At 46.8% G+C, this 13174-nt stretch overlaps 1 protein-coding gene across 1 annotated transcript in view; it reads left to right on the forward strand.

The window, feature by feature from the left end:
• The first annotated feature begins 488 nt into the window (after window positions 1-488).
• Polr1E (RNA polymerase I subunit E) overlaps window positions 489-13174 on the forward strand; it is a 151064-nt gene continuing 138378 nt past the window's right edge. Inside the window, exon 1 of the mRNA XM_068388998.1 lies at window positions 489-702. Within this exon, the coding sequence (XP_068245099.1) occupies window positions 585-702 (118 nt within the window). The 5' untranslated portion in view covers window positions 489-584. The remainder of the gene's footprint in view (window positions 703-13174) is intronic.

Below are 13174 nucleotides of genomic sequence, written 5' to 3' on the forward strand. Positions count from 1 at the left end.
AAATTGAGGAATGATCTCCCTAATCAGGCAGTTAAATCGGTGAAACTCCAGAAGTTCAAACTTGCAATGAATTTTTTTTTCTGTTGAACGTGTAGAGATAAGTCTCTCTTCATAGTTTATATCTAACCGATCTTTTATACCATTGATACCGATCTCAAGGTGTTTATATTCATTATTCGTTGCTTCTAATGCAGATTATTTGTTTTCTTATTTCATTTCCTCACTGGGTTATTTTCTCTTCTGGAGCTCTTGGGCTTATAGCATCCTGCTTCTCTAACCAGGGTTGTAGCTTAACTAATAATGATAATAATAATAATAATAATAATAATAATAATAATAATAATAATAATAATAATAATAATAATAATAATAATAATAATAATAAGACCCTACGCCTCAAAGAGAAAAAACACATAGGGTCGCCGTTATAAAGATGATCCTACATAATACTGCTACAGGTGTACTACAAAGTACAGTCACTACAGTCACGCATTGTGTGATGTGGTGCGTTGAATGCGGTTAAAATCAGAGTACTCTGTTATTGATAACTCGTCCGTAATAAGTATAAGATTTGAAGCTGAAGAATGGTAACCGAAATGGACAGGAGCATCACTGGTACACCAGGAGGCAAAGGCATTAAGCGAAAATTTGTGATTGAATCAGTTGAAAGGAAGGCAAACTCGAAAGCCGAGCCAGTGCTAGGTAAGTTTTAACCAAGAGCTCATGGTTATTTGAAGAATATGTAAAATTTCACCAATTTACAATACTTGTGCTCCTTACACACAAGTAACTTCCGTAATTATCTATCAATAACTAACAAGATTTAAATGTATTATTGTACTATATTACAGGGCAATGTAACCTAGGAAAAAAACTACTTTTTTCAATATTAAACTTACCCGATAATCATGTAGCTGTCAACTCCGTTGCCCGACAGAATTCTACGGGAGGGATACGCCAGCTATCACTATACTAGAAGGGGGTGTACTCACCAGCGCCACCTGTGGCCAGGTACTGCAGTACTTCTTGTTGACACCACCTCACTTTTTCCTCTGTCATGCTTCCGGCAAGACGTTCTGGGATATGCTTATGATTTTGGAGTATTGTTCACGGTTTTTGGTGAAGTATTTCTCTAAGATTTCAGCTGTCGCTATACTGGAAACTTTTCTAATTAGCTTAGATAGCTTTTATTTGGTTTTGATTAATGGTTAACGATCTTTTTGCTTGATTTGGAATCCCCCTTGACTAACTCTTTGATTCAAGATGTCTGACCTTTCACAAGCCCCACCCCATAGACGATGTAGGTCTTGTAATAGGCGTGTTCCGAAGGCCTCGGTTGATCCTCACACCGCTTGTTCTGACTGTAGGGAAAGACCCTGTCAGTTGGAAGATCGATGTGAGGAATGCGCCGGACTTTCGGAACTTGAATTTGTTCGATTCCTGAAATATTCAACCAAGTTAGAGAGAGAGAGAGTTAGGAGGAGTTCTTCTCGCTCTTCACTTTTTTCCTCACCTCATGACCCTCAACCTTTTCCTCCCCCTGTAGTGGCTACCCCCGAACCTACTATTTGTACTCAACCTGATATGTCCGATGTTTTGCGTGCCATTCAGGCTTTAGGTGACAAAGTGGAATCGGTGGTTAGTGATCATAAGTCTCTTATGGCAGAAGTCAAAGAACTTAAGGTCAAAAGTGCAGTGGGAGGGGATAGTGCCAGTGCTGTGCCAAGTGCTAGTGTCAGTGCGGTGCCAAGTGCTAGTGTCAGTGTCAGTGTGGTGCGTGAGGGTACTTCTGTGCGTGCCAGTCGTCCTCCCAGTCCGGGACCTCTTGCAAGCTCCCAAGCCCAGGGGAGAAGCAATGTCGAAGGGCAAAAGGGTTCGGCAGGCCTTGATCGGCGCACAGAAGTATCCTCGGTGGTTGCGGGCGTGTCTTCCAGAGACCGTCACTCCCACCCGCAGACGATTGAGCCCGTCTTTTACTCGTCTGCAGAAGAAATGTCAGGGAGAAAACGCTGGACTCAGGTCTCAAGACCTCTCAAACGCAAAGTCCAGACCTCAAGAGCTCTACAACCTGGTTGCAGTCATTGGATTAGCTCTGACTCTCCGCAGTCATCAGGTGACTGCACACCTCCTAAGAGAGGTAAGGTGATGCCGCAACAGACCTCATCTTCTGTTAAGGCTTTACCTCAGCAGACCTTAGCGTCTGTCGACCCCAAGATGACTTTGCTGCAGTCCATGCAGTCACAGCTTGCGGTCTTAATGCGTGAGTGTCAGGCTGAGAAGGTTACACCTCCTCCTGCGATCGCTCCGCCTCACCGCAGTCCAGTCTGCCAGGCGTACGAAGTTGAGGTTCCTCAGGATACCTTACCGCATACTGAGTTGCCAGTTACCAGCGGTGTGCAGCAACCTCCGCCTTCCTTAAGGCAACCTCAGCAATGGGAGCAGGAGTCTTATGCCTTACTTCCTCCGCTTCCGCTTGCGGTTCCACCAGCGAGGCAACATTCTCTTGAGGTACGACAACCTCTTCCATCCATGAGGCAGCCACCTCAGCACTCGCTGCAGCGACCTCAACCCTCCTCAAGGCGAGAGCCTCAACTCCTTAGGCTAGCACCTCAGGAACCTCAACTCGCGAGACAGGAACTGCGTTCTGCGCAGCCGCTACCTCAACTCTCGCAGCTCACACCTCAGGAACCTCAACTCGTTCCTCAGGAATCTTCTACTGCGCATCCGCCACCCTTACAGCAAGCGCAACTCTTGAGACAAGAAACTCATGCTAGGAGTCAGCCGCCTCAACCCATGCGCCTACCTTCCTCTACTCTTCTTGACCAGTCTTTGCAGCCTGAACCTCAGGTTTTAACTCAGCAACAGAGACTTGAGGATGAAACCACAAGCGTTTATGCACCCGCTTGTTCAGATTCTGCTGTTCAGCATACCACTGTTACTTTTCCTCCCACTTCGCTACACTCTGGTGATGAGGTTTCTGAGGAGGAAGCTGCGCACCTGGATCCCTCATCAGACGTGGAAGAACAGAAGTCTTCTCCTCTACCCATTGACTTTCGTAAGGTCCTGGCTCTTTTCAGAGAGGTATACCCGGACCATTTTGTTTCTGCTACCCCCCGCTCTCCTCCATCTGAGTTTTCGCTGGGCATGCAACCTGTTAAGTCAACTTATACTAAGCTCGTCTTTGCTAGGTCCTCTAAGAGAGCTTTAAGAATATTAGGGGAGTGGTTGCAGTCTAAACAGCAACTAGGGAAGACTTCCTTTATGTTCCCACCTACTAAGCTCACTTCTAAGGCGGGCGTATGGTATGCCACAGGAGAGGAACCAGGCTTGGGAGTCCCTGCCTCTGCCCAGGCTGACTTCTCAAGTTTGGTCGACTCTCCTCGTAGATCAGCAATGAGGCGCTCTAAGGTTGCTGGACCTTCTCCGATTTAGACCACTTCCTAAAGGGTGTATTTCGTGCCTTTGAGATGTTCAATTTTCTAGACTGGTGCCTGGGGGCCCTGAGCAAGAAGACCTCCCCTGCGGACAAGGACTCGGCCATGCTTTTAATGTCCTGCATGGATAAAGCAATTCGGGATGGGTCTGGCGAGCTTGCTTCAATGTTTGTGTCAGGAGTTCTTAAGAAAAGGGAGCAACTTTGCACCTTTCTTTCTTCCAGCATCACACCTTGTCAAAGGTCTCAACTCCTTTTTGCTCCGCTTTCTAAGTTCTTGTTTCCCGAAGAGCTTATCAAGGATTTGTCTGCGGCCCTGATTCAGAAGGACACTCATGATCTTGTGGCCTCTTCAGCTCGTAAGACTAAGGTTGCTCCCTCAGCTCCCAGGACTTACCGCACCCCAGTGGCTGATACTCCTGCTACAAGGTTTATTCCGCCCTTTCGTGGCAGAGCCCCCAGCCGAGGAAGCTCCCGTCCAGACTCTTCCAGGAGCAGGTCTAGGAAAGGTCCCAAGACTTCAAAAGGCAAACACTGACTCTCCTCCTCTCCAGACAGCAGTAGGAGCCAGACTCAAGACCTTCTGGCAAGCTTGGGAAAGGAGAGGTGCAGACGCCCAGTCTGTCAGGTGGCTAAGGGAGGGTTACAGGATACCATTCTGCCGCAAACCCCCTCTGACCACTTCTCCCATCAACCTCTCTCCCAACTACAAGGAAAAGGACAAGAGGCTAGCGTTGCACCAGGAGGTGTCGCTCCTGTTACAGAAGAAGGCAGTGTTTATAGTTCGGGACCATCAATCCCCGGGCTTCTACAACCGTCTCTTTCTGGTGGCCAAGAAGACAGGAGGTTGGAGACCGGTGCTGGACGTCAGCGCGCTCAATGCTTATGTCACCAAGCAGACGTTCACTATGGAGACGACGAAGTCGGTCCTAGCAGCGGTCAGGCAGGAGGACTGGATGGTCTCGTTGGATCTGAAAGACGCTTACTTTCACGTTCCTATTCATCCAGACTCCCAACCTTTCCTGAGATTCGTTTTTGGAAAGGTTGTGTACCAATTCCAAGCCCTGTGTTTTGGCCTAAGCACAGCTCCTATGGTGTTTACGCATCTGATGAGGAATATTGCAAAATTCCTCCACTTATTGGACATCAGAGCCTCCCTTTACTTAGACGACTGGCTGTTGAGAGCCTCCACGAGTCGTCGCTGTCTGGAGAGTCTCAACTGGACTTTGGACTTGATCAAGGAACTGGGTCTGTTAGTCAACTTAGAAAAGTCCCAGCTCATTCCCTCCCAATCCATAGTTTACCTGGGAATGGAGATTCGGAGTCTGGATTTTCGGGCTTTTCCATCGGCCCCAAGGATAAGCCAAGCCCTAGATTGCATCCTGAGCATGCTGAAGAGGAACAGTTGCTCGGTGAGACAGTGGATGAGTCTCACAGGGACCCTGTCATCGTTAGCCCTGTTCGTCGAGTTAGGGAGACTCCACCTCCGCCCTCTCCAATTCCATCTAGCAGCTATTTGGGACAAGGATTTGACGCTCGAAGCAGTCTCTATCCCTGTCACCAAAGAGATGAAGACCACTCTCTTGTGGTGGAAGACCAACCTCCTTCTCAAGGAGGGCCTATCGTTAGCGATTCAGACCCCCAATCTTCATCTCTTCTCGGATGCATCAGACTCGGGCTGGGGCGCGACCTTGAACGGACGGGAATGCTCGGGAACGTGGAACAGGGAACAGGAAACGCTCCACATCAACTGCAAGGAGCTACTGGCAGTTCATTTGGCCCTTATGAACTTCAAGTCCCTCCTGCTAGGCAAGGTGGTGGAGGTGAACTCCGACAACACCACAGCCTTGGCTTACATCTCCAAGCAGGGAGGGACCCATTCGAGGAACCTATACGAGATAGCAAGGGACCTCCTCATTTGGTCAAGAAGTCTAAACCTCACTCTAGTAACGAGGTTCATTCAGGGCAACATGAACGTCTCAGCAGATCGCCTAAGCAGAAAAGATCAAGTCATCCCCACGGAATGGACCCTTCACAAGAGCGTGTGCAACAGACTTTGGACCTTGTGGGGTCAGCCTACGATAGATCTGTTTGCCACCTCCATGACCAAGAGGCTTCCTTTGTACTGTTCCCCAGTTCCAGACCCAGCAGCAGTTCATGTGGATGCTTTTCTGCTGAATTGGTCCCATCTCGACCTTTACGCATTCCCACCGTTCAAGATCATCAACAGAGTCATTCAGAAGTTCGTCTCGCACGAAGGGACACGGCTGACGCTGGTTGCTCCCCTTTGGCCTGCAAGAGAATGGTTCACAGAGGTACTACAATGGCTGGTCGACGTCCCCAGGACTCTCCCTCTAAGAGTGGACCTTCTACGTCAACCTCACGTAGACAAGGTGCACCCAAACCTCCACGCTCTTCGTCTGACTGCCTTCAGACTGTCGAAAGATTCGCTAGAGCTAGAGGCTTTTCGAAGGAGGCAGCCAGTGCGATTGCCAGAGCAAGGAGGGTATCCACTCGTAGAGTCTACCAATCCAAGTGGGAAGTCTTCCGAAGCTGGTGTAGAGCCAATGCAGTTTCCTCTACCAATACCTCTGTAACCCAAATAGCTGACTTCCTATTACATCTAAGGAATGAGAGATCCCTTTCGCCTCCTACGATTAAAGGGTACAGAAGTATGTTGGCTTCAGTTCTCCGCCACAGAGGTTTGGACCTTTCTTCCAACAAGGACCTTCAAGACATCCTTAAGTCTTTTGAGACTTCTAAAGAACGTCGTTTACCCACTCCAGGCTGGAATCTAGACGTAGTCTTAAGGTTCCTTATGTCTCCTAGGTTCGAACCTCTCCAGTCAGCTTCCTTCAAGGACCTTACCCTCAAGACTCTTTTCCTCGTCTGCCTTGCAACAGCTAAAAGAGTCAGTGAGGTTCATGCCTTCAGCAAGAACATTGGGTTCACATCCGAATCTGCAACATGTTCTTTACAGCTCGGATTTTTAGCTAAGAATGAACTTCCTTCACGTCCTTGGCCTAGATCGTTTGAAATTCCTAGCCTTTCCAACATGGTAGGTAACGAGCTAGAAAGAGTTCTTTGCCCTGTCAGAGCTCTGAAATATTATCTTAATAGGTCAAAACCTATACGAGGACAGTCAGAAGCCTTATGGTGTGCAATCAAGAAACCTTCGATGCCCATGTCCAAAAACGGAGTTTCGTATTATATAAGGCTTCTGATTAGAGAAGCCCATTCTCACATGAAGGATGAAGACCTTGCTTTGCTGAAGGTAAGGACCCACGAAGTGAGAGCCGTAGCCACTTCGATGGCCTTTAATAAGAACCGTTCTCTGCAGAGCATTATGGATGCAACTTATTGGAGGAGCAAGTCAGTGTTTGCATCATTTTATCTTAAAGATGTCCAGTCTCTTTACGAGAACTGCTACACCCTGGGACCATTCGTAGCAGCGAGTGCAGTAGTAGGTGAGGGCTCAGCCACTACATTCCCTTAATCCCATAACCTTTTTAACCTTTCTCTTGAATGCTTTTATTGTTGTTTTTTGGGTTGTTACGGTAGGCTAAGAAGCCTTCCGCATCCTTTTTGATTTGGCGGGTGGTCAATTCATTCTTGAGAAGCGCCTGGGTTAGAGGTTGTGTAGAGGTCCTTTAGTATGGGTTGCAGCCCTGTATACTTTAGCACCTTTGAGTTGATTCAGCCTCCTAAGAGGAACGCTGCGCTCAGTAAGGAAGACGAACTTAATAAAGGCAGAGTAACGGTTCAAGTCGACTTCCTTACCAGGTACTTATTATTTCATTGTTATTCTGAAATAACTGATTACAGGTATATGAAATACGGGATACTTAGCTATCCTTTAGTCATGTACACTGGTTTTCACCCACCCCCCTGGGTGTGAATCAGCTACATGATTATCGGGTAAGTTTAATATTGAAAAATGTTAATTTCATTAGTAAAATAAATTTTTGAATATACTTACCCGATAATCATGATTTAATTGACCCACCCTTCCTCCCCATAGAGAACCAGTGGACCGAGGAAAAAGTGAGGTGGTGTCAACAAGAAGTACTATAGTACCTGGCCACAGGTGGCGCTGGTGAGTACACCCCCTTCTAGTATAGTGATAGCTGGCGTATCCCTCCCGTAGAATTCTGTCGGGCAACGGAGTTGACAGCTACATGATTATCGGGTAAGTATATTCAAAAATTTATTTTACTAATGAAAATAACATTTTTCTACAGGAAAACATATATTTTCTGTTAATATGTTTAAATATTATGTCTTTTGTTATATATATTCTGTTGAAATGTTTAAATATAATGACTTGTTCAAATTCTGTGTCACTTCACTCACGTATGTACTGCGAACGCTAACATTAGCAACGTTACGAATGTTACACAGCATTACCAACGTTACGATGGCATTGCTAAAGTTAGCAATGCTACGGTAATATTAGCATGTGTATTTTAAAGCATTTTTCCATATACCCTTTACACAATATATAAAAAGGTACAAAAAGGGTACAGAACCTAACCTAGAAGTTCCCAGGTCACAAACCCAATATAATGTCTTTTGTTATATATATTCTGTTAAAATGTTTAAATATAATGACTAGTTCATGTTACGTTAATGTTAGCATTGTTACGATAACATTAGCAACACTATACATTATATAATGGTTCTTGTTCCGCCACTGGCTCGCTTACGCTCGCTGGAAAATAAAACATCAAGCTCGTATGTACTGGCAAGCGGTAATGTTGAGCTGCGCACGCTAACATTATGAACATTAAATATAATGGTTCTTGTTCCGCCACTGGCTCGCTTACGCTCTCAGGAAAATAAAACATCAAGCTCGTATGCACTGGCAAGCGGTAATGTTGAGCTGCGCACGCTAACAAACTAGTAAAATTAACACATTAATATTAAAGAAATTAATGGCTTACAGTACTTTTATGACCGCGACGACGAAACTTGTGGGTCATGGGGTTGTTGTGACTGAGACTGTGGCATTTTAACTTCTTTGTCTTAGTTTAGTACTGCACTTGGAATACTGTAAACGTTGGTCTATTACATTACGAGATTTAAGAAAATTATCAACATTGGAATTCTCCAAAATACTTTCAAGTATGGATTACTGCAGTCGTTACAATTTTCTAAAACTTCCATCGTAAAAAAGACGTCACTTGAACTAACAAAGACCTGACTTGGACAAAGTTTTTCACGGAAAAGGGTTTGTTGGAAGGTGGGGGTAGGGAAATATTAACCCCACTGTGCAAACTTTCCATACGTATGGGTTCATGATTGGTTAACGGAAAAACAACGGAGTCTAGAGAGTAAACATGAATGAACAAGAATGGGAAACTTGTCCAGAGAAAGTATTTATGTGAAAAATGGGAGTGACAAGGTAATAACAAAATGTATAAAAGTAATATAGCAAGATAAAATGGAGTGTATGATAAATAATATTTAATGGGAATATAAAATGAGGTGATTCTATAAGGTATCGGGTAATAAAACGAGTAATACTGGGGTCAAACGTAATATGTATACGAGGGTACTACATAAAAGGGATGGTAATAGTTGTACTGGTTCAAGTCATATACAGTACTTGAATAAAGCGGGTGAAGTCAAATAGTTAGATTTGACGGCTAGAGAAGAAGAAATCGAAGTCTAATAGTTAGTTGTTCCGTAACTGGAAAACAAACCACGCTATTTAATAGGGGTTTGTTCCGTAACTGAAATACAAACCACGCTATTTACATGGGGTAATTACTTCGGCGTAGCTGAATGACGAGCCATAAGAATTTTAATGAGGGTTTACTACCCCTCCGCTAGTTAGCGGGGGTTAGGGAGGGGTAGCTTGCTACCCCTCCCCCTCACACACACCAGTGAAAGGCTCACTTTACTTTTGGCTCGGATGGCGATCGGATGTCTCCTCTCCCATCCTCACTTGACTGCCATTATTGTTTTGTCTTTTTAACTTACCTTTTCTTATGCTTAATATGTTTAAACATTATTGATATTTATATATATTTTCGTAATTTTCGTGTATAGAAAATAGTAAGTTTTCTTTGCTTTCAGTGTTGTGTTGTGCGGTGTGTGTTGTGTACGTCTAAGAGAGTGATCGCCGGCTTAGCCTAGGCCACCACGATTCTCTTCTTGGTCACGGCCTTTCACTCCTAGGCCACCATGGTTGCCTTCGTGGAGTACGGCCCCTCTCTCGAGGTCGTTCACCTCTTACTCCGTACTACGGCTACGATAGCTTCTCGGGCCAAGTTGCTATTTCGTTTTATTTGTCTCAATTATTTTTATGAATATAATTATATTTTTTCAATATTAAACTTACCCGATAATCATGTAGCTGTCAACTCCGTTGCCCGACAGAATTCTATGGAGGGATACGCCAGCTATCACAATACTAGAAGGGGGTGTACTTACCAGCGCCACCTGTGGCCAGGTACTATAGTACTTCTTGTTGACACCTCCTCAATTTTTCCTCTGTCGTGCTTCCGGCAAGACGTTCTGGGATACGCTTATGATCTTCGAGTATTTTCACGGCTTTTGGTGAAGTATTCTCTCAGATTTCGGCTGTCGCTTTACTGGAAAACTTCTATATTAGCTTAGATAGCTATTATTTAGTCCTGATTTAACGGTTAACGATCTTTTGCTTGATTTTGAAACCCCACTTGGCTAACTCTTTTGATTCAAGATGTCTGACATTTCACAAGCCCCCACCCATAGACGATGTAGGTCTTGTAATAGGCGTATTCCGAAGGCCTCGGTAGATCCTCACACCGCTTGTTCTGACTGTAGGGAAAGGCCCTGTCAGTTAGAAGATCGATGTGAGGAATGCGCCGGACTTTCGGAACTTGATTTTGTCCGTCTTCTTAAGTACTCAACCAAGTTAGAGAGAGAGAGAGTTAGGAGGAGTTCTTCTCACTCTTCACTTTTTTCCTCATCTCATGATCCCCTACCTTTTCCTACCCCTGTAGTGGCTACCCCCGAACCTACTATTTGCCCTCAGCCTGATATGTCTGTTGTTTTGCGTGCCATTCAGGCCTTAGGCGATAAAGTAGAGTCAGTGGTAAGTGATCATAAGTCTCTTATGGCCGAAGTCAAGGAACTTAAGGTCAAGAGTGCAGTGGGTGGAATTAGTGCCAGTGCTGTGACGAGTGCTAGTGTCAGTGCAGTGCCAAGTGCTAGTGTCAGTGTCAGTGTGGTGCGTGAGGATACTTCTGTGCGTGCCAGTCGTCCTCCCAGTCCGGGACCTCTTGCAAGCTCCCAAGCCCAGGGGAGAAGCAATGTCGAAGGGCAAAAGGGTTCGGCAGGCCTTGATCGGCGCACAGAAGTATCCTCGGTGGTTGCGGGCGTGTCTTCCAGAGACCGTCACTCCCACCTGCAGACGATTGAGCCCGTCTTTTACTCGTCTGCTGAGCATTTAGCAGGGAAGAAACGCTGGACTCAGGTCTCGAGACCACTCAAACGCAGAGTCCAGACCTCAAGAACTCAACCGGGCTGCAGTCATTGGATCAGCTCTGACTCTCCGCAGTCATCAGTTGAATGCACTCCGCCTAAGAGGAGTAAGGTTCTGCCACAACAGATCTCTGCTGTTAAGGCTTTACCTCAGCAGACCTTAGTGTCTGCCGACCCCAAGTTGACTCTACTGCAGTCCATGCAGTCACAACTTGCGGTCTTGATGCGTGAGTGTCAGGCTGAGCAAGTTACACCTCCTCCTGCGATCGCTCCGCCTGACCGCAGTACTGCCTGCCAGGCGTACGATGTTGAGGCTCCTCAGAATACCTTAGCACGTTCTGAGTTTACTGTTTCCAGTGGTGTGCAGCTCCCTCCGCCTTCCTTAAGGCAACCTCAGCAATGGGAACAGGAAGATCATGCCTTACTTCCTCCGCTTCCACTTGCAGTTCCACCAGTGAGGCAACACTCTCTTGAGGTACAACAACCTCTCCCATCCTTGAGTCAGTCTCCTCAGCTCTCACTGCAGCGAGCTCAACCCTCCTCAAGGCAACCACAACACCTTAGCCTTGCGCCTCAGGAGCCTCAACTCGCGAGACAATTACTGTGTTCTGCGCAGCCACTACCTCATCGCTCTCAGCTCACACCTCAGGAACCTCAACTCGTTCCTCAGGAACTTGCTACTGCGCATCCGCCTTCCGCTCAGCAAGCGCAACCCTTGAGTTCAGTCACTCATGCTAGGAGTCAGCCTCCTCCACCCATGCGCCTACCTTCTGCTACTTCTTTTGATCAGCCTTTGCAGTCTGAGCCTCAGGTGTTCCCTCAACAGAGTCTTGAAGAGGAAACCACTAATATTGTTGTTCCAGCTCGTGCTGACTCTGCTGTTCAGCATACCTTTCCGATCTCTTCGCTACACTCTGGTGATGAGGCGTCTGATGATGAGGCGGCACACCTGGATCCCTCATCAGACGTGGATGAATCCAAGTCTTCTCCACCTTCTATTGACTTTCGTAAGGTCTTGGCTCTGTTTAGGGAGGTATACCCAGACCACTTTGTCTCTGCTATTCCCCGCTCTCCGCCATCTGAGTTTTCGCTGGGCATGCAGCCAGCTAAGTCTACCTATACTAAGCTAGTCCTAGCAAGGTCCTCTAAGAGAGCGTTAAGGATCTTAGGGGAGTGGTTGCAGACTAAGCAACACCTTGGAAAGACTTCGTTCATGTTTCCTCCGACTAAGCTCACTTCTAAAGCGGGCGTTTGGTATGCCACAGGAGAGGAACCAGGCTTGGGAGTACCTGCCTCTGCCCAGGCTGACTTCTCAAGTCTGGTAGACTCGCCTCGTAGAACAGCAATGAGGCGCTCTAAGGTTTGCTGGACCTTCTCAGACCTTGATCACTTCCTGAAGGGTGTTTTTAGAGCATTTGAGATGTTCAACTTCCTAGACTGGTGCCTGGGGGCCCTCAGCAAGAAGACCTCCCCTGCGGACAAGGATTCTGCCATGCTATTAATGTCCTGCATGGATAAGGCCATTAGAGATGGATCTGGCGAGCTTGCGTCGATGTTTGTGTCAGGGGTCCTTAAGAAAAGGGAACAGCTATGTACCTTCCTTTCCTCCAGCATTACACCTTGTCAAAGGTCTCAACTCCTTTTCGCTCCGCTCTCGAAGTTCCTCTTCCCCGAAGAGCTGGTTAAGGACTTGTCTGCTGCCCTGATACAAAAGGACACACATGATCTTGTAGCCTCATCGGCTCGTAAGACTAAGGTTGCTACCTCAGTCCCCAGGACTTATCGCACCCCAGTGGCTGATACTCCTGCTACGAGGTTCATACCGCCCTTTCGTGGTAGAGCCCCCAGCCGAGGAAGCTCCCGTCCAGACTCTTCCAGGAGCAAGTCTAGGAAAGGTTCCAAGGCTTCTAAAGGAAAAAACTGACTCTCCGCATCTCCAGACAGCAGTAGGAGCCAGACTCAAGATCTTCTGGCAAGCCTGGGAAAAGAGAGGTGCAGACGCCCAGTCTGTCAGTTGGCTGAGGGAGGGTTACAGGATTCCATTCTGCCACAAACCCCCTCTGACCACATCTCCCATCAACCTCTCTCCCAACTACAAAGAAGAGGACAAGAGGCTAGCGTTGCACCAGGAGGTGTCGCTACTTGTGCAGAAGAAGGCAGTGGTTATAGTCCGGGACCATCAATCCCCGGGCTTCTACAACCGTCTCTTTCTGGTGGCCAAGAAGACAGGAGGTTGGAGACCGGTGCTGGACGTCAGCGCGCTCAATG

The sequence above is a fragment of the Palaemon carinicauda genome, chromosome 1 (assembly GCF_036898095.1).
Source record: "Palaemon carinicauda isolate YSFRI2023 chromosome 1, ASM3689809v2, whole genome shotgun sequence".
In the NCBI taxonomy this organism is placed as follows: domain Eukaryota; kingdom Metazoa; phylum Arthropoda; class Malacostraca; order Decapoda; family Palaemonidae; genus Palaemon; species Palaemon carinicauda.